Consider the following 25,236-nt stretch of genomic DNA (forward strand, 5'->3'; position numbering starts at 1 on the left):
CACTCATTCAGACCCACAGACTTACTCATTCAGACCCAGACTCACTCATTCAGACGCATAGACTCACTCATTCAGACCCATAGACTCACTCATTCAGACGCATCGACTCCCTCATTCAGACGCACAGACTCACTCATTCAGACCCATAGACTCACTCATTCAGACCCATATACTCATTCATTCAGACGCATAGACTCACTCATTCAGACGCAGACTCACTCATTCAGACCCATAGACTCACTCATTCAGACACATAGACTCACTCATTCAGACCCACAGACTCACTCATTCAGACCCATAGACTCACTCATTCAGACCCATAGACTCACTCATTCAGACGCACAGACTCATTCAGACCCATAGACTCACTCATTCAGACCCATAGACTCACTCATTCAGACCCATAGACTCACTCATTCAGACCCATAGACTCACTCATTCAGACGCACAGACTCACTCATTCAGACACATAGACTCACTCATTCAGACCCACAGACTCACTCATTCAGATCCATAGACTCACTCATTCAGACCCATAGACTCACTCATTCAGACGCACAGACTCACTCATTCAGACACATAGACTCACTCATTCAGACCCACAGACTCACTCATTCAGACCCATAGACTCACTCATTCAGACCCATAGACTCACTCATTCAGACCCATAGACTCACTCATTCAGACCCAGACTCACTCATTCAGACCCACAGACTCACTCATTCAGACGCATCGACTCACTCATTCAGACACATAGACTCACTCATTCAGACCCAGACTCACTCATTCAGACCCATAGACTCACTCATTCAGACCCATAGACTCACTCATTCAGACCCAGACTCACTCATTCAGACCCATAGACTCACTCATTCAGACCCATAGACTCACTCATTCAGACCCATATACTCACTCATTCAGACGCATAGACTCACTCATTCAGACCCAGACTCACTCATTCAGACACAGACTCACTCATTCAGACCCATAGACTCACTCAATCAGACCCACAGACTCACTCATTCAGACCCACAGACTTACTCATTCAGACCCAGACTCACTCATTCAGACGCATAGACTCACTCATTCAGACCCATAGACTCACTCATTCAGACGCATCGACTCCCTCATTCAGACGCACAGACTCACTCATTCAGACCCATAGACTCACTCATTCAGACCTATAGACTCACTCATTCAGACACATAGACTCACTCATTTAGACCCATAGACTCACTCATTCAGACCCATAGACTCACTCATTCAGACCCATAGACTCACTCATTCAGACCCATAGACTCACTCATTCAGACCCATAGACTCACTCATTCAGACGCACAGACTCATTCAGACCCATAGACTCACTCATTCAGACCCATAGACTCACTCATTCAGACCCATAGACTCACTCATTCAGACCCATAGACTCACTCATTCAGACGCACAGACTCACTCATTCAGACACATAGACTCACTCATTCAGACCCACAGACTCACTCATTCAGACCCATAGACTCACTCATTCAGACCCATAGACTCACTCATTCAGACGCACAGACTCACTCATTCAGACCCATAGACTCACTCATTCAGACCCAGACTCACTCATTCAGACCCACAGACTCACTCATTCAGACGCATCGACTCACTCATTCAGACACATAGACTCACTCATTCAGACCCAGACTCACTCATTCAGACCCATAGACTCACTCATTCAGACCCATAGACTCACTCATTCAGACCCAGACTCACTCATTCAGACCCATAGACTCACTCATTCAGACCCATAGACTCACTCATTCAGACCCATAGACTCACTCATTCAGACCCATAGACTCACTCATTCAGACGCATAGACTCACTCATTCAGACCCATAGACTCACTCAATCAGACCCACAGACTCACTCATTCAGACCCAGACTCACTCATTCAGACCCATAGACTCACTCATTCAGACCCATAGACTCACTCATTCAGACCCAGACTCACTCATTCAGACCCATAGACTCACTCATTCAGACCCATAGACTCACTCATTCAGACCCAGACTCACTCATTCAGACCCATAGACTCACTCATTCAGACGCATAGACTCACTCATTCAGACGCAGACTCACTCATTCAGACCCATAGACTCACTCAATCAGACCCACAGACTCACTCATTCAGACTCACAGACTTACTCATTCAGACCCAGACTCACTCATTCAGACGCATAGACTCACTCATTCAGACCCACAGACTTACTCATTCAGACCCAGACTCACTCATTCAGACGCATCGACTCCCTCATTCAGACGCACAGACTCACTCATTCAGACACATAGACTCACTCATTCAGACCCACAGACTCACTCATTCAGACCTATAGACTCACTCATTCAGACACATAGACTCACTCATTTAGACACATAGACTCACTCATTTAGACCCATAGACTCACTCATTCAGACCCATAGACTCACTCATTCAGACCCATAGACTCACTCATTCAGACGCATCGACTCACTCATTCAGACGCATCGACTCACTCATTCAGACGCATCGACTCCCTCATTCAGACACATAGACTCACTCATTTAGACTCATAGACTCACTCATTCACACCCATAGACTTACTCATTCAGACCCAGACTCACTCATTCAGACACACACTCACTCATTCAGACACATAGACTCACTCATTCAGACCCACAGACTCACTCATTCAGACCCAGACTCACTCATTCAGACGCATAGACTCACTCATTCAGACCCATAGACTCACTCATTCAGACCCATAATCACAGAGCCCTATAGATTCAGTCATAGACACATAGACTCACTCAGAGACCCATCCTCACACAGAACCTTATACTTATATTCATAGGCTCACACAAGATACCCAGACTCCCTCACCCTGCCCAATCACAGCTACAGCACCCACCTCATAGCCAAGCCCCCCCCCCACCCCCCGCTCCCTCCAGGGCTACTTGTGCTGCGAGTTGAGCCACGCGAACGAGAAGACGAACGTCGAGTTCCCGTCCGACGACTCGGGGTCTTCTTCCGCCCACCAAGAACCGATCCCGGCACCGGCGGTGGTGCCCGTCGAGGCACCGGCCCCTGCTCCGTTCGTGGTTCCCGCGTCTTTCCGTTCCTCCCGGAGGGACTCGCGACCTCCTTCCGACAACCGAGAAGCGGCGCCGGTACCAGCGGAGATGCCGGTCGCGGTCGCGGTCCCTCCTCCTCCTACTCCTCCATTCATTGTCCCGGCATCGTTCCGTTCCTCCTGGAGAGACACGAAGATAAAGATGCCGCACCCCAACGCCGTGTAGCCTACACAAGCTGTCGAGGCAAGCGCCGTTAGCGAGCGCCTATTAAGGCTGGCCACGGTGCACCAATGATGGGGGTGGCCTGGCCGCCTTTGTCTCCCTCGTGGAGATGTTTACGGATCGCACCGGGCGATGGTCACACGATGAATCAGGTACTCATTTAGGGCTAAGTCGACCTAGGGGAGGGGCCCAGGACCAGTTCAGATATTAACCACCGATGTTGCTGGCCGCGAGGAGGGATCGAACACAGGCCGGCAAGTTTGCAGCGTGAGTGCACTAACCGCTCACCACAGACACACACGCATGCACGTGTGGGCACAACAACACTCACAGCACACAACAAAGATCCCCCAGGTAGCCCACAGAGACTGTTGGGGGCACGTGCTGTTAAACGAGCACCGTGTACATTCTTAAGCACCTCCAATTATCGCGGTAAACTGCGTAAGGCGCCAAAAGAAGTTGAACATGCATACACATACAAGCAGGGGAGAATTCACGTAGATTGTTCAAATGCAGAGGAGCTGCGTGATGAACAGAGTGCGTATGGACACCGTGTGCATTTAGGCGGCTGGTATTGGCTGAGATTGTGCGCATGCTCTTGGCCAAAACGTCCCATTGGCTAACATAATCACGAGCAAACCAGAGGAGAGAACACCGGCATCCCCCGACTGCGAAAACTTGGCAGGACCCTCCCGAAACGAGTCTTGGGGCTCGGTGAGGCTATCCTGGGTTAACGAGCAGAGTGATGATGATGATGACGGTGGTGGTCGGGGTGGTGGTGGTGGTGGTGGTCGGGGAATGCGTCGAATGCAGGGCGGGGGAGGTTGTGTCAATGTGAACGAGACGCGGAGGTCGCAATCGGGTACCCGATACCCGTACCCTACCCGATACCCGGCTACCCGTACCTGGCCGGGTACGGGTAGCCGTTTGCGACCCTGGTGCGGCCGGGTACGGGTATGGGTAGCCGCACGTGACTCACCCCAACCAATGAGTGAGAAGGCCGTGAGTCACTGGTGAGTCACCGTTTGTCACTCATTTCCCAACGTCTTGTCTCTTCTCACAATTCAAGTTCCTAGAATCAACCCACCCGCGCCTGCAACATGGCTTCATCCCAGAGGTCGCAATCGGGTACCCGATACCCGTACCCTACCCGATACCCGGCTACCCGTACCCGGCCGGGTATCGGGTAGGGTACGGGTAACCCGTACCCATACCTGGCCGGGTACAGGTACCCGTTAGCAACCCTGGTGCGGCCGGGTACGGGTACGGGTAAGGAATCAAAACCCGTTTGCGACCTCTGCACCACAGCCAGTACACGCCTATCTCACCATCGCTCTGGCTATCGATGAGGCGCGTGCCACCTACTCCAGGCTGCCTACACAGCGGCCCAGCACACCACATCATGGGTACCTGTGCGTGCTTACTCGCCATGCAGCGTCCTGGCGAGATGTCCAATATTCATTGCTGCCTTGCCCAAGCTTGCTAAATCGCACCTGTGTAATTAGTGAATGGATTACTTACACTGGTCAACACACTTTTTCTGGCATAAGGTATTCCAACGGGTTTAAGGTAACTTTGGGGTGCTGATTCCAAATCTGGCATCAGTTTTTGTCTATCACATCAGGTTTTTGAGATATCAAATATTGCATTTTCAATAAAAACTGCAGAAGAAAAATATTAAATAAATGTGGATATCTACATAAAATGATATTATAAACACACTATCCTAAAAATACAGCACCATATTTTAACACTAAAGCAGTCACTGACTCGCAACAACTTGCAATCATAAGTGACAGAGTTAAGTTCAGGTAAAATCAATGAAAATGGGGTATGCCGATAGCATAAAATGAAATGTGATAGAGCAAATCTGAGATCAGATTTGGAATCAGCACCCTGAAATAAGTCTAAAACAGCTGCAAAAGTCCAGGCCAGAAAAAAATGTTTTTTTGCTGTTGACCAGTGTTATTTATATTTAGTGGCTTGCTTACCCCTTGTTTTCTCTACTTTGCTACTCCTATCGTGTTTCTGTAGTTTTGCTGTTGTAACGTTCTGACGCGCCCCTGCTGATACATCTGTGAGAAGAAGAGCTTTACAACTCATCGGATTCCTCCAGTACGAATAAACATTCTGATTCTGATCAACACGAGCAGATGTGACCGCGGTTAACATGCCGCACAGACGTTGGTTCGGATTGTTGGAGCATCTTGCGGTGCAATTGCAACATTCATACTTCTGGTCCAAATCAATATTCTGACGATAAAGCGGCATTAGCGGGGGGGGGGGGGGGCACTAGCCCCCCTCCACCCCCCCCCAACTCTACCACCACCACCACCACACCCCTCGCCCCTCCCATTACCTGTGCGAGTCTCCTCTGGGGGGAAGGGGGGTGGTGGAGGAAGGGGGTTGGTGGGGGGTGTTGGTGGGTTGGGGTTGGCCCCCCCCCACACCCCATCTATCCCCCCACACCCCCCCCCCCCCCATCAGGGGCAGGCCCCCCCCCCCTGCAGGCGGGTGAGGGCGAGGTATTCGTAGCACCCCCACATCTCCCAGAGCGCCGCCGCACAGAGCAGGAGGGGCACGCGCACGGCCAGGGCCTGACACACGTGACACACACGTGACACACACGTGTGTGTTAGGGGTGTCGCGCGGTGGCAAGATGTTAACCACCTCGCCTGGCACGGAGGAGGTCGTGGGTTCGACCCCGACCTCGACACGCCTGACTATTTGGAGTTTTCGTCTTTCTCGCTCTCTCTCTCCCCGTGGTCGCGTGGATTTTTCTCCGGGTCCTCCGGATTTCCCCTCCGCATTTAGAATCAACATCGCGCATTTAGAGCATTTGGCTGCTATAAATCTCCACGTGATGATAAGCCGCTTCGTTGAGCTATCATTTGTGATAGCCAGTGGGCCTTACCTGGTACACACGCGTGTTCGCACTCACACACGCGCGATCAGAATAGTCAGGATAATCACGATAATCGTTGTCACGATCGTCGCAGATTTTCCGCTGGTCAACTCGAGGTTTAGCGGTGGTGGCTATGCGCGTGGCTGCCCGTGATCCAGCCTTGTGTAGAGGCAGCAGTGAGCAGAGGTCGCAAACGAGTTTTGATTCCTTACCCGTACCCGGCCGCAACAGGGTCGCAAATGGGTACCCGTACCCGTACCCTACCCTATACCCGTACCCGGCAGGGTATCGGGCAGGGTACGGGTACGGGTACCCATTTGCGACCTCTGGGATGAAGCCATTTTGCAGGCGCGGGTGGGTTGATTCTAGGAACTTGAATTGTGAGAAGAGACAAGACGTTGGGAAATGAGTGACAAAGGGTTACTCACCAGTGACTCACGGTCTACCCGTACCCGGCCGCACCAGGGTCACAAACGGGTACCCGTACCCGGCCGGGTACGGGTAGCCGGGTATGGGGTGGGGTACGGGTATCGGGTAGGGTACGGGTATCGAGTACCTGATTGCGACCTCTGGCAGTGAGGCAGGGTTGTGGATCACCGCACTAATGCTGTCAAACCTCCCTTCTTGCCCGAGAGTGGGCGCCTTGGAGGTGTAATACTCCTGGCTCGCCGGGAGAGGGCGGCACAGCAAAAATGAAGACTCCACACCTGCCAAAAAGTGCGGTTATTCTACGGGTGTTCCGGTTTAAACAATTAACTTTTTTTTAATTTTACCAGATAAGGCCCACTGAGTTGTGTAGCTTTTTTTCAGAAGCGACCACAAATCATAGCTCAACGAAGTGGCTTATCATGTGGAAACTTACAGCAGCCAAATGCTCGAAACTTACGTGTTCATTCGAAATGTGGAGGGAATAACCGGAGGAACCAGAGACAAGCAAACTCCAAATATACAGCAGCAGGCACCAGGGTCGGGATCGAACCCACGACCTCCTGTACACCAGGCGAGGTAGTTAACATCTCCTAGCCACCGTGATGATGATGAGAGAGACACGCAAACTCCAAATATAGAGCAACAGGCGTCAGGGTCGGGATCAAACCCACGACCTCCTGTATACCAGGCGAGGTAGTCAACATCTCCTAGCCACCGTGGCGCTCCTTTCCTCCCACATGCATAATAAACGCCCGTTAAATGCCCGATAACGCCTTAGTATACGGAGGATTCCAGAGCTTGGGCAACTGTTGGTCAGCGCCAGCTCCCCACCGCACGGTTGCTGCCTTCCCTGCTCGTCTGTGACTGCTCCTCATCGCGTCTCCGCGTCATCACCCCCCCTCGCTCTCTCTCTCTACGAGAGCGAGGAGCGGATACGAGGGGTGCACAGCGTGACACGAGTTGAATTCATTATTATAGTCGTCGATCGCAATTATATTACGTGATTAACGGAAGCGGCCCCCCTTTGCAACGCAAAACACCCGTTTCCGCTCAGGATCCTCTGGGCCTCCCCATCCCCCCACTCACCTTCATCGACAGGCCGCCTCGGGGTGGGGGGCCCCCCCCGCCTCCTGGCCACAAAGAGGGGGACGTCGGCGGGCCCCGTGCCGCGCTCCGCACGACCCCGGGTCCCCTTGGTACCCCAACGGGGGTCGCGGCGGGCTGAGGGGGGTCCTGCCGTGGTCCTGCCCCCGCCGAGGGGATCTTGTACGACCGCACCTGCACACAAAGGCAAAGATCACCCGTGTAGCCTTAACAGACCGTCGGGGCAAGTGCTGTTAAGCGAGCACCTATGAATGCCGGCACGACACACGAGGGGGTGGGTGGCCAGCACCGCGCTCGGCCGCCTTTGTCTCCCTAGTGCTGATGTCTGCACACCGCACCAGGAACTAATTTTAAGGCCGAGTCTACCTAGCGGAGGACCAGGACCGGCTCAGATAATTGTCACCTGGTGTTGGTGACCTGCCCACCCACTCACTCGCTCACCTACAACTATCTCGACAGGAGGACGACGGACAGTCCTGGGGAAACCAGGGACAGGTGGCAGCCGGAGCTCGTGGCACCAAATGTCGATGAAACTTGCTCAAATCCCTGCGTCAAGTAGGCTCACAAGTGGCACCCTGGCACCGCGCCCTCACCTCCGGCTCCCTGCTCCGCTCCCCCCGCGCCGAGTCGATGGCCGCGGAGTCCGCGGCGTTAGGGTTCGAGCCCGGGTCGGGGTCGGTGCCCCTGGGTCCCGGCTGCGGAGGCCCCTCCTCGGGCCCCAACGTTTTCGGGGCCTCCCCCGGCCCAACGGAGGCCTCGCCTTGAGCCCCCGCCGCCGCCGCCGCTGCCGCCGCCGCTATCGTCGTCGTCATCGCCGCCACCGCCACCGTCGTCGTCGTCGTCGCCGCCGCCACCGCTGTCGTCGTCGTTGTCGCCGCCGCTGCTACTTCTGCCGTCTCCTTGACCTCACCGGCACCACTCGGCTCCTCCACTTTCTCCTCCACCGTCACCTCGTCTGCATCGTCACACAGGAAGCGAGGGTGGAGGGGGGAGTGGCCCGGGGCGTTTCCCACGAGTCCCGTAAGAAGGGGGCTCATGAAGGGAAGGAGAGGGACCCCACTCTGGTAGGGACCCCAATGGGATGAGATGACGACGTCACGTACTGATGAACCCCGAACATTGTGTCTGACCTTGACACTGTGATCCTCCGACTGTAGAAACCACCCACCCCCCCTGCCCAAAACTCCGACCTGCCCCCCCCCTTCCCCCCGCCCTCCTCCCACCGGGCCTCACCCGGCACGAAGTCGAGTCTCCGCAGGATGTCGGCCTCGCGGGAGAAGTCGACGCGGAACTTCCCGAGGTCATCGACCCCCGACCCCGCGGGGATGGCGTCCGCGGCGGTGGCCACTTCGGACATCCTGCGCCCCCCACACGCCACAGCGCGCCGGTGCCCGTCAAGGCCGCCAAGGAGCACGAGTGGGGCCCACGGCCCTCCAACACGCCCGCCCGCCCGCAATTACACCGCACCGAACTGATGATGGAGTCCAGCAACGGATTGGATGGCGCTGATATTAGGCGTGGCCAGGAATCGAACTCAGGGGATCACATTCGGAGCGCAGCGCGCTAACCGTTGCACAACAGCTGCACGCACAGTCACAAGCAACACACATCCACCATATACCGCTTCACAGACTTTTGGGGCGAGTGCTGTGAGTGAGCATCTATGAAGGCCGGCGCACGTAAGGGGGTGGGGTGGTCATCACCATGCCCAGCGCCCATTGTCTCCCGAGTGGCGATGTTAACTACACACCGCACCAGGTACTAATTTGAGGCTGAGTCGACCTAGGGGAGGCCCAGGAGCAGTTCAGATAATAGTGATCACCAGGTGTTGGTGGCCGTGAGTGGGAATCAAACTCGGGTTCGTAGCGCAGTGCGCTAACCACTACGCTACCGCTCCCCACAACAGTCACAAGCACACACAGTCACAAGTACATTCACAGAAACAGTCACACAAAAACACAAGTCACAGAGAGTCTCACACACACAAACCAGTCAGTCGCAGTTAACGCCGGTCACGCACACACACACAGTCACACACGGTGGGGGTCACGACCCCAGTCCATGAGGTCATGACCCTCTGACCACGTGCACACACAGAGCTGACCCGACTTCCCTCGACTGACCTTACGATGAGGCCCGTGGCACTCTGCGGGAAATATGGAGAGGGCAGGGAAATGAGTCAAACATCGGCAAAGGTAAACAACACAAACGACGGACAGATTCCACGGGTCCCATGGGTCCCACGGGCTTCCGTGAGTACCACCACCTCTGCATGCCAGACCCTCCTCACCCAAGGGCTTCACCACCACCACCACCACCCCACGCACCCCCAACATCATCACCAGGCTCCCCCCAAACTTCACCGCGTATCACCTTCCCATCTGCGGTCTCTGAGAATCTTAATATTATAATCAGCTAATTTAGCTTCTAATGCGCTGCTGCGGCTGCTGCTGCTGCTGCTGCTGCTCCCGCAGTGTTCATTCGCTGTCGGAGAGAGGACGAATCGGAGGTACGAGGAGGAGCCGCAGAAGAGCAGGCAGGCAGACACTGGCGCTACCAACAGTTGCCCAAGCTCTGCCCATCCTCTACATATTAAGGTGTTTGCATGTTTGCATGTGGGAGGAAACCGGAGCAACTGGAGAAAACCGACGTGCAACACTCGATCCCAGACAGACGGTAGCAGGTGGAGTCCACATTTCTGCTGTGCCGCCTTGTCCTGGCGAGCCAGGGTACGGGCTCCGACCCAACGCCCACGGCAGGGGAGTTTCACAGCATCTGTGTGCGATCCCTCCCCTCTTCACATCACTTCCTGCATATTTTATACTCTTATCTATTTCCACAACTAGGAGTTCCTTTTATTACTACTATTATTAACATTCATAAACTATACAAGCAGACCGACGCACTCCCTCCACATCTCCATCCCTCGACGTGAACAAATACATTTCTCACACCCCCCCCCACCCCGCCAAGGTCTTCTGGGAGTGCGTGACATCCACGTAATCCCAGAATGCACCGCGCGCGTAGCCGTGGCATTATCCAGGCCCGGCCCCCGCCGGGGGGGGGGTTCGAACCGCGGCCACACCTGTAGGAACTTGGCGGCGCCCGGCTCTTCGAGTAGCTGCAGCGCCGCCTCCACCAGCTTGGAGGCGTCGTCAACGCGCTGGGCGAGCCGCGCCACCCGCGCACGGATGGCGCGCGCCCGCACCTCCTGCTGGGCCTGCACGGCGGCCGTCAGGGCCCGCTTGCGGCCCTCCAGCACCTGGGAGAGCGCCTCGAAGGCCTCCCCGATCATGCGCTGCTGAAGCTTCGAGCTCTCCTGGGTGGCGGGGGGGGGAGAGGGAAGAGGAGGGGGATGAAGGGGGAGGGGCATTGGGGTATGGGAAGGTGCAGAGGTGGGGGGGGGGCAGTGGAGGAGGAAGGCCATTTGTGGGATGGGCGGGGCACGGTGGGATAGAGGGGGAGGGGCATTGGAGGATGGGAGGGGCATGGGGAGATAAAGGGGGAGGGGTATGGGGGGTGGGAGGGGCACGGTGGGATAGAGGGGGAGGGGCATTGGAGGATGGGAGGGGCATGGGGAGATAAAGGGGGAGGGGTATGGGGGATGGGAGGGGCACGGTGGGATAGAGGGGGAGGGGCATTGGAGGATGGGAGGGGCATCGGGAGATAAAGGGGGAGGGGTATGTCGGGTGGGAGGGGCATGGGGAGATAAAGGGGGAGGGGCAGGGGGAGATGGGAGGGGCATCGGGAGATAAAGGGGGAGGGGTATGGGGGGCGGGAGGGGGGTGGGAGGGGCACGAGGAGGATCGAGGGGGATGGTCGGGGAGGGGGATAGAGGGGGAGGGGGATGGGAGGGGGGGTCGAGGAGGAGGGGCAGGGGGAGATGGGAAGGAAAGGGGGCAATAGGAGAAGTGAGGGGGGGGGAATGGGAGGGGGATGTGTGGTGGAGGGGCCAAGGGGGAGGGGTAATGGGGGGGGGGTGTGGGAGTGAGTGTTGTGATTCAAGTTCTGATTGTGACTGTGGCAGTCACAGCCAACACCAGTGACGGATATCCGAATCGATCCTGGGCCTCTCCTAGGTCGACTCAGCCTTAAAATTATTACATGGTGTGGTTTGTAAACATCACCACTGGGGAGACAAAGGTGGCCGGGCATGGTTCTGGCTTACACCACCCCTCTCGCGAACAGCACTTGTCGCAACAGTCTGTCATATGCTATGCGGCGGATCTTTGGTTGTGGCTGTGGTTGTGGTAGTTGTGGCTGTGGTAGTTGTGGCTGTGGTAGTGGTAGTGCTTGTTGTGATTGTAGTTGTAGTGCTTGTAGTGCTTGTGGTTGTGGTTGTAGTAGTAGTGGTTGTAGTGGTTGTAGTTGTAATGGTTCTAGGTGTTGTGGTTGTGGCTGTAGATGTTGTGGTTGCGGTGGCTGCGGTGGTTGTGGCTGTGGTAGTGCTTGTTGTGATTGTAGTTGTAGTGGTTGTTGTAGTGGTTGTTGTAGTGCTTGTGGTTGTAGTGGTTGTTGTGCTTGTAGCTGTAATGGTTCTAGGTGTTGTGCTTGTGGCTGTAGATGTTGTGGCTGCGGTGGTTGCCGTGGCGGGCTCCCTCACGTCGAGAGAGAGCAGCGTTCCCTCCAGCTCCATGAGCCCTTCCTGCAGTCGCTCGCTACTCCCCACCACCTGCGCCAGCCCATCACTCAGCTCACCCTGCACAGGACGGGGGGGGATGGGGGGGGCAGAGGGGGAATTACTGACATCACCAACAACATCACCATCAGTACAATCATCAACATAACCAACAGCACCAACACCAACACCAGTCGGATGCGATGGGCCATCGTTACCATCACCATCACTGCCATCACCCACCATCAACATCGCCAGCATCATTAAAAAGACCGTCATCATCATTATTATCATCACTGCCATTGCCGTCATCACCAACATAATTAACGACATCAGCGACAGAAGCAGCATCACCATCATCATTATAATTACCACTAACATCATCATTATAATTACCACTAACATCATTATAATTACCACTAACATCATCATTATAATTACCACTAACATCATCATTATAATTACCACTAACATCATCATTATAATTACCACTAACATCATCATTATAATTACCACTAACATCATCATTACTCAGCTCACCCTACTGGGAGGGATATACCAGTTCCAATGTCACGTGGCGGTGTGAGGAGGGGGGGGGGTGAGGAGCGGCGCGATGGTGTGTGGAGGCGTGTCGAGATGTGTGGAAGTGTGCAATGGAATCAGAAGATGTGTGGATGTGTGTGGATGTGCGTGGAAGTGTGCGATGGAATCAGAAGTGTGTGGATGTGTGTGGATGTGCGTGGAAGTGTGCGATGGAATCAGGAGTGTGTGGAGGTGCATGATGGAATCAGGAGGTGTGTGGAAGTGTGCAATGGAATCAGCAGATGTGTGGAGGTGTGTGGATGTGCGTAGATGTGTGTGATGGAATCAGGAGTGTGTGGAGGTGCATGATGGAATCAGGAGTGTGTGTGGAGGTGCATGATGGAATCAGGAGGAGTGTGGATGTGTGTGGAGGTGTGTGGAGGTGCATGATGGAATCAGGAGGTGTGTGGAAGTGTGCAATGGAATCAGCAGATGTGTGGATGTGTGTGGAGGTGCGTGATGGAATCAGGAGGAGTGTTGATGTGTGTGATGGAATCAGGAGGTGTGTGGATGTGTTCGGAGGTGCATGGAGGTGTGTGGAGGTGAGTGGAGTTGTGCGATGGAATCAGGAGGAGGTGCGTGGGTGAGCGAGGAGGAGGAGGTGTGTGGGTGAGCGAGGAGGAGGAGGTGTGTGGGTGAGCGAGGAGAAGGAGATGTGTGGGTGAGCGAGGAGGAGGAGGTGTGTGGGTGAGCGAGGAGGAGGAGGTGTGTGGGCGAGCGAGGAGGAGGAGGTGTGTGGGTGAGCGAGGAGGAGGAGGAGTGTGGGTGAGCGAGGAGGAGGAGGAGCGTGGGTGAGCGAGGAGGAGGGGCGTGGGTGAGCGAGGAGGAGGAGGTGTGTGGGTGAGCGAGGAGGAGGAGGTGTGTGGGTGAGCGAGGAGGAGGAGGTGTGTGGGTGAGCGAGGAGGAGGAGGTGTGTGGGTGAGCGAGGAGGAGGAGGTGTGTGGGTGAGCGAGGAGGAGGAGGAGCGTGGGTGAGCGAGGAGGAGGAGGTGTGTGGGTGAGCGAGGAGGAGGAGGTGTGTGAGTGAGCGAGGAGGAGGAGGTGTGTGGGTGAGCGAGGAGGAGGAGGTGTGTGGGCGAGCGAGGAGGAGGAGGTGTGTGGGTGAGCGAGGAGGAGGAGGAGTGTGGGTGAGCGAGGAGGAGGAGGAGCGTGGGTGAGCGAGGAGGAGGAGGTGTGTGGGTGAGCGAGGAGGAGGAGGTGTGTGGGTGAGCGAGGAGGAGGAGGTGTGTGGGTGAGCGAGGAGGAGGAGGTGTGTGGGTGAGCGAGGAGGAGGAGGTGTGTGGGTGAGCGAGGAGGAGGAGGTGTGTGGGTGAGCGAGGAGGAGGAGGTGTGTGGGTGAGCGAGGAGGAGGAGGTGTGTGGGTGAGCGAGGAGGAGCGTGGGTGAGCGAGGAGGAGGAGGTGTGTGGGTGAGCGAGGAGGAGGAGGTGTGTGAGTGAGCGAGGAGGAGGAGGTGTGTGGGTGAGCGAGGAGGAGGAGGTGTGTGGGTGAGCAAGGAGGAGGTGCGTGGGTGAGCGAGGAGGAGGAGGTGTGTGGGTGAGCGAGGAGGAGGAGGAGGTGTGTGGGTGAGCGAGGAGGAGGAGTGTGGGTGAGCGAGGAGGAGGAGGTGTGTGGGTGAGCGAGGAGAAGGAGGAGGTGTGTGGGTGAGCGAGGAGGAGGAGGTGTGTGGGTGAGCGAGGAGGAGGAGGTGTGTGGGTGAGCGAGGAGGAGGAGGAGGTGTGTGGGTGAGCGAGGAGGAGGAGGAGGTGTGTGGGCGAGCGAGGAGGGGGAGGAGGTGTGTGGGTGAGCGAAGAGGAGGTGCGTGGGTGAGCGAGGAGGAGGAGGTGTGTGGGTGAGCAAAGAGGAGGAGGAGGTGTGTGGGTGAGCGACGAGGAGGAGGAGGTGTGTGGGCGAGCGAGGAGGGGGAGGAGGTGTGTGGGTGAGCGAGGAGGAGGTGCGTGGGTGAGCGAGGAGGAGCAGGAGGTGTGTGGGTGAGCGAGGAGGTGTGTGGGCGAGCGAGGAGGGGGAGGAGGTGTGTGGGTGAGCAAGGAGGAGGAGGTGTGTGGGTGAGCGAGGAGGAGGAGCGTGGGTGAGCGAGGAGGAGGTGTGTGTGGGTGAGCGAGGAGGAGGAGGAGGTGTGTGGGTGAGCGAGGAGGAGGAGGAGGTGTGTGGGCGAGCGAGGAGGGGGAGGAGGTGTGTGGGTGAGCGAAGAGGAGGTGCGTGGGTGAGCGAGGAGGAGGAGGTGTGTGGGTGAGCAAAGAGGAGGAGGAGGTGTGTGGGTGAGCGACGAGGAGGAGGAGGTGTGTGGGCGAGCGAGGAGGGGGAGGAGGTGTGTGGGTGAGCGAGGAGGAGGTGCGTGGGTGAGCGAGGAGGAGCAGGAGGTGTGTGGGTGAGCGAGGAGGTGTGTGGGCGAGCGAGGAGGGGGAGGAGGTGTGTGGGTGAGCGAGGAGGAGGAGGTGTGTGGGTGAGCGAGGAGGAGGAGCGTGGGTGAGCGAGGAGGAGGTGTGTGGGTGAGCGAGGAGGAGGAGGTGTGTGGGTGAGCGAGGAGGAGGAGGTGTGTGAGTGAGCGAGGAGGAGGAGGTGTGTGGGTGAGCGAGGAGGAGGTGTGTGGGTGAGCGAGGAGGAGGAGGTGTGTGGGTGAGCAAGGAGGAGGTGCGTGGGTGAGCGAGGAGGAGGTGTGTGGGTGAGCGAGGAGGAGGTGCGTGGGTGAGCGAGGAGGAGGAGGTGTGTGGGTGAGCGAGGAGGAGGAGGTGTGTGAGTGAGCGAGGAGGAGGAGGTGTGTGGGTGAGCGAGGAGGAGGTGTGTGGGTGAGCGAGGAGGAGGAGGTGTGTGGGTGAGCAAGGAGGAGGTGCGTGGGTGAGCGAGGAGGAGGTGTGTGGGTGAGCAAGGAGGAGGTGCGTGGGTGAGCGAGGAGGAGGTGCGTGGGTGAGCGAGGAGGTGTGTGGGTGAGCGAGGAGGAGGTGTGTGGGTGAGCGAGGAGGAGGAGGTGCGTGGGTGAGCGAGGAGGAGGAGGTGTGTGGGTGAGCGAGGAGGAGGAGGTGTGTGGGTGAGCGAGGAGGAGGAGGTGCGTGGGTGAGCGAGGAGGAGGAGGTGTGTGGGTGAGCGAGGAGGAGGAGACGCGTGGGTGAGCGAGGAGGAGGAGGTGCGTGGGTGAGCGAGGAGGAGGAGGTGTGTGGGTGAGCGAGGAGGAGGAGGAGTGTGGGTGAGCGAGGAGGAGGAGGTGTGTGGGTGAGCGAGGAGGAGGTGCGTGGGTGAGCGAGGAGGAGGAGGTGCGTGGGTGAGCGAGGAGGTGTGTGGGTGAGCGAGGAGGAGGTGTGTGGGTGAGCGAGGAGGAAGAGGTGTGTGGGCGAGCGAGGAGGAGAAGGTGTGTGGGTGAGCGAGGAGGAGGAGGTGCGTGGGTGAGCGAGGAGGTGTGTGGGTGAGCGAGGAGGAGGAGGTGTGTGAGTGAGCGAGGAGGAGGAGGTGTGTGGGTGAGCGAGGAGGAGGAGGTGTGTGGGTGAGCGAGGAGGAGAAGGTGTGTGGGTGAGCGAGGAGGAGGAGGTGCGTGGGTGAGCGAGGAGGTGTGTGGGTGAGCGAGGAGGAGGAGGTGCGTGGGTGAGCGAGGAGGAGGAGGTGCGTGGGTGAGCGAGGAGGTGTCCACCTTGTGCTGTTCGTAGACGACGCCGAGCGGCGCCACCTGGCAGTGCTGGTGGGAGCCGAACACCTTGCAGAGGGAGCAGGTGGGCGTGCGGCACGAGGCGCAGTAGATGTTCACGCGCTCCTCCTCGTGCTCCACGCAGTGCGGCTCATCGACCTTGCGGCTGCCGGGGCCCCTGGGGGGCACCGCCACCACCACCACAACAACGACGACGATGATATTGATGAAGGTTCAAACTACTCAAAGTGCTACGACCCGATGTGCAAATGCCGACCCCCCCTACCCGCGACCGTGTTGGTCGCTGGTTGCAATGCCTCGGGGCATGGCTGTGCCGGAGATCTGGGTCGGCTCTTCTTCCGCCCCAACACGCGCACGATCACGGAAGGGCGACTTCATCGCCGTACCGCTGCTGATGTCGGCTATCGAGCCATAACGCCGGACCAGGGGGCTCCTCCGCTTCGGAGTGATCAACGGCACGAGCTCCGAGGTCAACGCGACGACGCTGGATCCAGGATCTTGGTCAACGATTGTGGACTCGACATGTTGGCCCGTTGCCGAGACCTGGGCGCATGACGGACTATCCCGGACGGGCGTCAGTTAAGCGCGAGGCTTCAGCCGACGGGTACGCTACTGTGTGGTGGGATCAGAGGCGTAGCTGGGGGGGGGGGCAGGGGGGTACATGTGTCCCCGGGCGCCAAGGTAAAGGGGCGCCAAAATGAGGCTTACAACGCTACATTATAACTTATTGCGGCGGGCGCGGCAGCCTGAAACTACTGCACAAATCTACACCTCAACCTAAAAGTTTATATATCAAAATATCCTAGCTACGCCTTTGGGTGGGATCGTACCGATTCACCGTGGAGACATCTGCGTGAAAGTCGCGAGCGACTCGTTGACAATCACCGTCGTTCGAGCTGCTGCTTGGGAAAACAACGAACGTCTGTTGAACGCCGTTCCTCAGCACTGTCGGGATTCTTTTCCGAGCTTTCGCCTGCTAGACTGTGGCTCTAGCTAAATCATCTGTGGTGGCCTGAACGGACCCGGACCGACTGGTTTCTTGCGGTAAAATCAACGGTGACCTGCCGACACGTCGCTCGGGAAATACGCCGGATCGCACCTTCACGTCCGCCGATGCCGTAGCCACGTGATCGACGTTGCTATCGAAGGCGCGGGCATTTCAGAACGCGGTCTCGTGACGTGCAAAGGCGGCATTACCGATCATTCGCCCGCCCCATCGCAACGATATCATACAGAGACTGTAAACGACTGGACCACGATGCCTTCTGTCTGATCCAGGGGGAAGGGGCCACCCCTGCTCTTTCCCAGTGCCCTGCCCCATGGCCCCCCTGCCCTCACGCTGCTGCTGCTGCTCCCCGCGAGGGCAGCTGCTGCTGCTGCTGCTTGTAGATGTCGATGATGTTCTCGACGAGGAGGTTCCGCTGGAGGCCGTAGACGCCGTGGCGGTCCAGCAACACCTCGTGGCGGCACGACGGGCAACGGAAGCGGCCCCCCCCGCCGATTGAGGGCCCCCCCCCACGAGACTGGAGGGGGGAGGGACAGCGATGGGGGGGGGGGGACCGGGGGAAGACAAGAGAGGCATTGCCACGAATGTTGTAACTTTGTGACCCACCCCTGCTGAAAATCTGTGACATGCCCCATGAGTGTACAGCTGAGCGTGCACGCGGGACACTGCACAAGTGAATATACAGGTGAGTGTACAGGTGAGTGAGCGTGCAGCTGCGTGTACAGGTCAGAGTGCAGTGCGGGCGAGTGTACAGGTGAGCGTACAGGCGAGTGTACAGGTGAGCTTGGAGGCGAGTGTACAGGTCAGAGTGCAGTGCGGGCGAGTGTACAGGTGAGTGTACAGCTGCGTGTACAGGTGAGTGCAGTGCGGGCGAGTGTACAGGTGAGTGTACAGGTGAGTGTACAGGTGAGTGTACAGGCGAGCGTACAGGTGAGTGTGCAGGCGAGTGTACAGGCGAGTGTACAGGCGAGTGTACAGGCGAGCGTGCGGGGCGAGCACCTGGAACACGTCGTTGGCGCACTTGCGGCACAGGTTGTGCTGGCAGGGCAGGATGACCACGGGCTTGGAGAACATCTCCAGGCAGATGGGGCACAGCAGCTGGCGCTCCAGGTCGTCGCGCGCCTGCGACTCGCGCAGCAGCAGCGACGCTGTCGAGTCCGGCCCCGCGCCGTCCCTCCGCACGCTCATCGCTACACCTGTCAGGCACAGGCGGACAGCTTCGTCACTACAGTTGTCACGCACAGGCGGACAGCCTCGTCGCCACGACTGTCACGCACAGGCGGACAGCCTTGTCGCTACAGCTGCTACACACAGGCGGACAGCCTCGTCACTACGGCTGTCACGCACAGGCGGACAGCCTCGTCGCTGCTACAGCTGTAACATACAGGCGGACAGCCTCGTTGCCACGGCTGTCACACACAGGCGGACAGCCTCGTCGCCACCGCTGTCACGCACAGGCGGACAGCCTCGTCACTACAGCTGTCACACACAGGCGGACAGCCTCGTCACTACAGCTGTCGCTACAGCTGTCACACACAGGCGGACAGCCTCGTCACTACAGCTGTCACACACAGGCGGACAGCCTCGTCACTACAGCTGTCACGCACAGGCGGACAGCCTCGTCACTACAGCTGTCACTACAGCTGTCACACACAGGCGGACAGCCTCGTCACTACAGCTGTCACTACAGCTGTCACACACAGGCGGACAGCCTCGTCACTACAGCTGTCACACACAGGCGGACAGCCTCGTCACTACAGCTGTCACGCACAGGCAGACAGCTTCGTTGCCACAGCTGTAACATACATATGGGCAACCTCGTGGCTACAGCTGCAAAACAGGCAGACAACCTCGTCGCTACGGCCTCCCCTAGGTGGCCTCAGCCTTAAATTAGTACCTGGTGCGGTGTGTGAACACCAGCACTGGGGATATAAAGGCGGCAGGGCATCATGCTTGTCACACCACCCCCTCGTAAGTGCAACGCGCCGGGGTCCATAGGTACTGCTCGCTCACAGCACTTGCCCCAACAGTCTGTGGAGGCTACACGGGGGAGCTTTGTGTATGTTGTTATCTGCCTGTACATGTCGGTGTGTGGGGAGCGGTGGTGCAGCGGTTAGAGCGCTGCGCTCCGAACACGGCGACCCGAGTTCAGAATCGGAGGAATCCCGCTCACGGTCAACACCAGTGACCATTATCTGAACCGGTCCTGGGCCTCCCCTAGGTCGACTCGGCCTCAAATGAGTACCCGGTGCGGTGTGTCGTAAACATCGCCACTGAGGGAGACAAAGGCGGCCGAGCGTGGTTGCTGGCCACCCCCCCCCCCCCCATCGTGTGCCGTGCCGGCCTTCATAGGTGCTCACTAACAGCACTTGCCCCAACAATCTGTGAAGGCTACACGGGGGAGCTGTGTGTGTGTGTCGGCGAGTGCCTCTCCCTCCTCCACCTTCCTCAAGCCGTCCACCATCGGCTCCCTCCTCACTCCGTCCGTCAGGTTCAACGTTGGTCCACCTCGCTCAAAACCCTCCTCACCTCGTCCCCTCTCCTTCGTCCACCCCGGCAAGGGGGCTGATGGTCGACCTCGTTCGTCGTCGTTGTCGTCCCCCCGCGAGTCTCCCCGTCCGCTCGTCGTGTAGCGAGACGACCACGACGAGGGAGGATGAGGAGGATGAGGAGGAGAATGTTCCACCGCTCTTCGTGTAACGAGAGACGCACGCGTCGAGAGAGAGGCCATTTATAGACCACGAGGTCACGTGGCCCAGGGGAGAACAGACCCTCCCCAACCCCCCCCCCAACTCGCTCCCAACATGGACTGGTCTGTCCAAGTCAGGCCCCTCCCCCCCCCCCGTCCCTCACCCCCCCCCTATCAAACATCTACTATGAACTCGTCCAACACTGATCTCTCTCCCCCCCCCACACACACAGAAAATCATTGGATTCAACTTCCAGCAGAACAAGCAGCCACCATTCACCACGGCGCTTGTGCCAGGCTAGGTGCACTCTGCGGCCACGCGGAGTTGTCGATGGCTCGCTGGCAGGAGGTCACGGGACAGGAGCTGCAGGTGCCATGGGTTGACTGCCTCGGGCCCACCGACTGCGTGAAACCAGAGGTCGCAACCGGGTACCCGATACCCGTACCCTACCCGGCTACCCGTACCCGGCCGGGTACGGGTACCCGGTTGCAACCCTGGTGCGGCCGGGTACGGGTACGGGTAGACCGTGAGTCACTGGTGAGTCACCGTTTGTCACTCATTCTCCCAACGTCTTGTCTCTTCTCACAATTCAAGTTCCTAGAATCAACCCACCCGCGCCTGCAACATGGCTTCATCCCAGAGGTCGCAATCAGGTACCCGATACCCGTACCCGGTAGGGTACGGCCGGGTACGGGTACCCGTTTGCGACCCTGGTGCAGCCGGGTACGGGTAAGGAATCAAAACCCGTTTGCGACTTCTGCGTGAAACTCGCTGCATTCTTATCCGGCCGCCTCTCCGCTCGTTGTTGTTGAGCGTCGCTCCTTTGCCCTCCGTTGTTGTTGGAGGGCGACTGACTGCCTGCCTGCAACAGATCCGGGAGCGTCCTTCACGAGCCTCCTGAAGCTTGTTGTCAGCGGCAAGTCTCCACTCCGTTTCACATCCTGCAAATCAGGTAACAGCCCCTCCCACCCACCCCTCTATCTTAAACGCAAGATGGACTAATCCAATTCAGATGGACTATATATTCTTAGGGTTTTTTCGGTAAAGTCACGTAGGTAAAAACATTTTTTTATTAATAAAAGTAAAATAAAATTGATTTTTTTTTTACCTACGTGACTTTACCGAAAAAAACCTAAGAATATGAATCCTTGCAGTCACGAAAGCTTCAAATCTAGAATCAGATGATCTGACTAATCCAATTCAGATGGACTAATCCAATTCAAATCTCCCCCCTCCTAATCATCGTACAATGGACTAGTCCGGGACGGGTCTCCCATCGTGGGTAGGAGTTGGGGTGGGGGGCATTGCCTTCAATGCCAGCGCCGGGCACGGTGAGTGACACGTGGGCAAAGATAAGTAACCAGGGGTGGTGTTTACTGTGCGACCACCACCAATCATGTCAACGTCGCCGCTATTATGTTTAAAAGTCTCTCCTCTGATGTCGGGAAGAAATCAGTGGGGTGGTGTCGTCGGTTATTGGATCGACGCCGTGCCGTGTTGGTTGCGACGCACATGCTGGATGTTCATCTTCTTGGTTCTTTCGGTAAAGTCACGTAGAAGGGAAATAATAAAACTAAAACTAAATAAAATAATTCTCACGACGTTTCGGCCACAACGCAAGCAGCCGTCCTCTTCACCTGAGGACGGCTGCTTGCGTTGTGGCCGAAACGTCGTGAGAATTATTTTATCAAATAATATTTTTTATTACTTTATTATTTCCCTTCTACGTGACTTTGCCGAAAGAACCAAGAAGATGAATCCTTGCAGTCACGAAAGCTTTAAATCGAAAAATGCTGGAGGTTGTTGTTGTCTTGTGTCGTTCTAAACCCGCAATGATGTCATGCCGTGTTGTTATTCCACTGCTGGATGAAGGCCTCGGGTCGCCATGGTGACGAGGTGTTAACTAAGATGTTAACTACCTCGCCAGGTATGCAGGAGGTCGTGGGTTCGATCACGACGCCCGACTATTTTGAGTTTTCGCGTCTCTCCCCCCGTGGTCGCGTGGAGTTTTCTCCGGGTCCTCCGGTTTTTCCATCTATATTTAGACTCAACATCGTGTTTGGCTGCTGGCTGCTGCTATACATGTCCGCGTAATAAGCCACTTCGTTCAGATGTGATTTGTCGATAACCAGGTTCGTTCTGACAAAGAGCTCAGTTGGCCTTTTACCCGATAAAATAAAAAAAATATATCGGTGTTAAACACGCGTTTACTACTCGATGCAAGGTGGGATAGAGATTCTAGATTTGAAGCTTTCGTGATTGCAAGGATTCATATTCTTAGGTTTTTTCGGTAAAGTCACGTAGGTAAAAAAAATTAGTAAAATAAAACAAATAAAAAATCACGACGTTTCGGAGGCAACACAAGCTTCCGTCTTCAGGTGGAACCGTCACAGCACGATAGCTGTATCAAGTGAGAGAAATTCCAAGAACACAGTATTTGTATATATACTGGTTGAGGGTGGGAGGAACCAAGGTAGGCCCTGAATAATAATATTATTGTGAGGTTCGGTGCGGCTGAAGCACGCTGTTAGGAATGAGCCTTTGTTGTGTAGACTGGTTGAAAAGAGTTGTTAAGGTGAGGCTGATGTAATTTTAATTTTTTACCTACGTGACTTTACCGAAAAAAGTTAAGAATATGGGATAGAGATCTCCACTCAACTCTGCAGGGTCACCCCTCTCATAGTGAAGGCGTTCACACTTGAGCTGCGGTTGCCCTGTGCCAGCAGTTGCATCTTTAACCGTGCAACGTTTTTTTTTTCCCAAACCATTACCATATTAAATTCACAATTTACCATTTTAAGTTACTTTTCTTGGCTTTAGTAGAGTTCCACAATAGCTCTCTGAACAGCTGTAGCGATTGAGTAACGATCTTTAACATTTTGCGTTGTTAAATCGAATGACTCCTCAAACAGCATTTAACTAAACGAGCCCTTCGTGTAGGACAGGGGTCGGCAACCAAAATAACAAGAAGAGCCATTTCTTTCCAATTCGGTACAAAATTCAGTATTTCAAGAGCCGCAATGCATTAGAGTACATACTGTACATACGTACATATCGTCAAGAAGCAGCCCGTAAAGAGCCGCATGCGGCTCCGGAGCCGTAGGTTGCCGACCCCTGGTGTAGGACAATCATTGAATGTTGAACTGTAAAACTCTGCAGTGTTCATTTAATGCTGAGGGTGTTGACAAGAAAAGTAGCGGATGTGTGGGGTTGAGATTGTCAACTGGTGCCTGCACGGCATCGTGTGGCGGGTTTCTGACAGCAGCAGCATCTCCACGAAGCTCTCATTGCCGCTTGGTGAATATCCGTGGCGGGTTCCTTTTCGTTTTTTGTTCATTGAATGAGGACGTCACCCTCCCTGCACCTGGCCACCCACTTGTGTTGTTTGTGTGCCTTCAGGTGTCACAGCAGAGCAATTGCAGAGGGATGCTGCGATTATCCTGCCGTGGGCTAAGCATCGACGGCGGCCCTCTGTCAATCCACAGCGGAGGTAAGAACCCCCCACTCTGTGTCAGTAAATGGGGGGGGGGGGTATTTGACCATACTTCACCATGCTGGTCAGGATGAGTTGGTGTGAAGGTGAGGCAGCCCAACGATCTGTTCAGATGTCACTCAGCACCGACGTTAGCCGTGGCCGGGAATCGAACTTAGCAGTGTGAGCTAACGGCCGGGCCACCGCTTCGCGGGCGAACGGGTTGATTAGATGAGACGATGGCGTTGCGTTTCATATCAGTGGCGACTCCTCCACGTGGCTGGGCGATTGAGAAACCACACCCACAGCAGTTGTCCCAGTGTACCGGCACCTCCCCCCCCCCAGTGCTGGAGTCAACATTCTCTGGGCCCCGTTTTTCTTCGCAAGCTGCCCTGGATTTGGGCCCGGCAAGAAGCGCTTCGCCACCAAACGCGTTACGGTCAAATGTTGTAAGCGGCAGGTTTATCTAACTTCATATTTGACGACTTCCTCTTCCAAGACGTCCTGCCCCCTGTGGAGGAGTAGGCCAATTACCCTCACAGGGGCTCTCTGCAGCTCCCGCTCGTGGTGGCCCCATTTGCCGGCAGTGGCGTGAACAACTGCAGGGGCTGTACCTTTACCTTTTATCCACTTTTCATATTCAACATTTAATTAGGTCAGCAACGCGGTCTTGACCTCTTACCCACAAACATTTCTGACAAGTACAACAAGTGCACGTGTATATACAAGTGTACTCCTGTGCTAGATGCACGCCACTTCTGCGTTTTGTGTTTAGTTTGTTGTCGTTCCCCCATACCTCAGATTATCACGGTTGGCGCTGTGTGCGGTGCTCAAGAAGTTAAACACACATACACACGCATCCACACACACAAACACGTACACACCCATCAACACACAGACATACAAAGATCCCCCGTAAAGACAATCAGGCTGTTGGGGCAAGTGCTGTTAGCGAGCACAAGCACATACATACACACAAACAAACACATCCACACATCCACACACATACACACATAAACAAACACATCCACACCCATACACACACACACTGCGATGGCAAAGTAAGAAATGGAAGCGAGACCAGTTTTGTCACGACAAGTACATATTGATGTCAAGTGCAAATACAAAACGAGGTCGACAACATCTGTGGAAAACATTAATCTCGCTTTCCCTTCCCACACTTTGAGCTGCTTTTGTACAAACGATAAAAACCCCGAGGAGACCGAAGTGCCACCGATCTACATTCACGAGTTCAGAAACCGCTGTTTCTGGAGGCATCGTGGAAGATTGAAATAAAGTGCTTGGCGAAGTTCATAATCTATCCGTACATTTCACGTGGTAAGGTCTTGGCGTTACGGTTAGCGTGTCCATTGAAATGTGCACGCCCCGTACGTAAAAAAAAGTAACAGATATGTAATAATAGTTTTTTTACCCTTCTATCTGGCACATGGGTTGGACCAGATGACGCCAAAAGGCGCAGGTGT

The 25,236-nt window shown here is 56.0% G+C and overlaps 2 protein-coding genes across 2 annotated transcripts; both read right to left on the reverse strand.

Moving 5' to 3' along the window:
- Positions 1-2,972: 2,972 nt before the first annotated feature.
- Positions 2,973-12,463, reverse strand: LOC144940889 (uncharacterized). The gene is made up of 7 exons (XM_078867386.1): positions 12,357-12,463; positions 10,839-11,072; positions 9,877-9,899; positions 8,987-9,111; positions 8,347-8,708; positions 7,736-7,927; positions 2,973-3,272 (listed from the first exon to the last, which is right to left on the reverse strand). The coding sequence occupies exons 1-7, from the start codon at positions 12,387-12,389 to the stop codon at positions 2,973-2,975; spliced, it is 1,269 nt and encodes a 422-aa protein (XP_078723512.1). The 5' UTR covers positions 12,390-12,463.
- A 437-nt stretch (positions 12,464-12,900) lies between these two features.
- On the reverse strand, positions 12,901-20,260 carry LOC144940859 (tripartite motif-containing protein 54-like; the record flags this gene model as incomplete). Its single annotated transcript, XM_078867350.1, has 5 exons — positions 20,120-20,260; positions 18,590-18,786; positions 17,923-18,107; positions 16,570-16,741; positions 12,901-12,912 (listed from the first exon to the last, which is right to left on the reverse strand). Coding segments are annotated over exons 2-5 (558 nt in total), but the record flags the coding sequence as incomplete, so codon positions are not given.
- Positions 20,261-25,236: the final 4,976 nt, after the last annotated feature.

Source organism: Lampetra fluviatilis, chromosome 23 (genome assembly GCF_964198595.1).
Source record: "Lampetra fluviatilis chromosome 23, kcLamFluv1.1, whole genome shotgun sequence".
Taxonomy (NCBI): Eukaryota; Metazoa; Chordata; class Hyperoartia; order Petromyzontiformes; family Petromyzontidae; genus Lampetra; species Lampetra fluviatilis.

Excerpts from the sequence above, each read along its gene's own strand:
- LOC144940889 (XM_078867386.1), bottom strand. The coding sequence starts at position 12,389 with ATGGAGCTGGAGGGAACGCTGCTCTCTCTCGAC. Across the intron at positions 9,112-9,876 it reads GCCACGGGCCTCATCGTAAG|GATGTCCGAAGTGGCCACCG; the intron begins GTCAGTCGAGGG and ends TGGGGGGCGCAG. Across the intron at positions 3,273-7,735 it reads GAGGCGGCCTGTCGATGAAG|GAGGAACGGAACGATGCCGG; the intron begins GTGAGTGGGGGG and ends GTGTCTCTCCAG.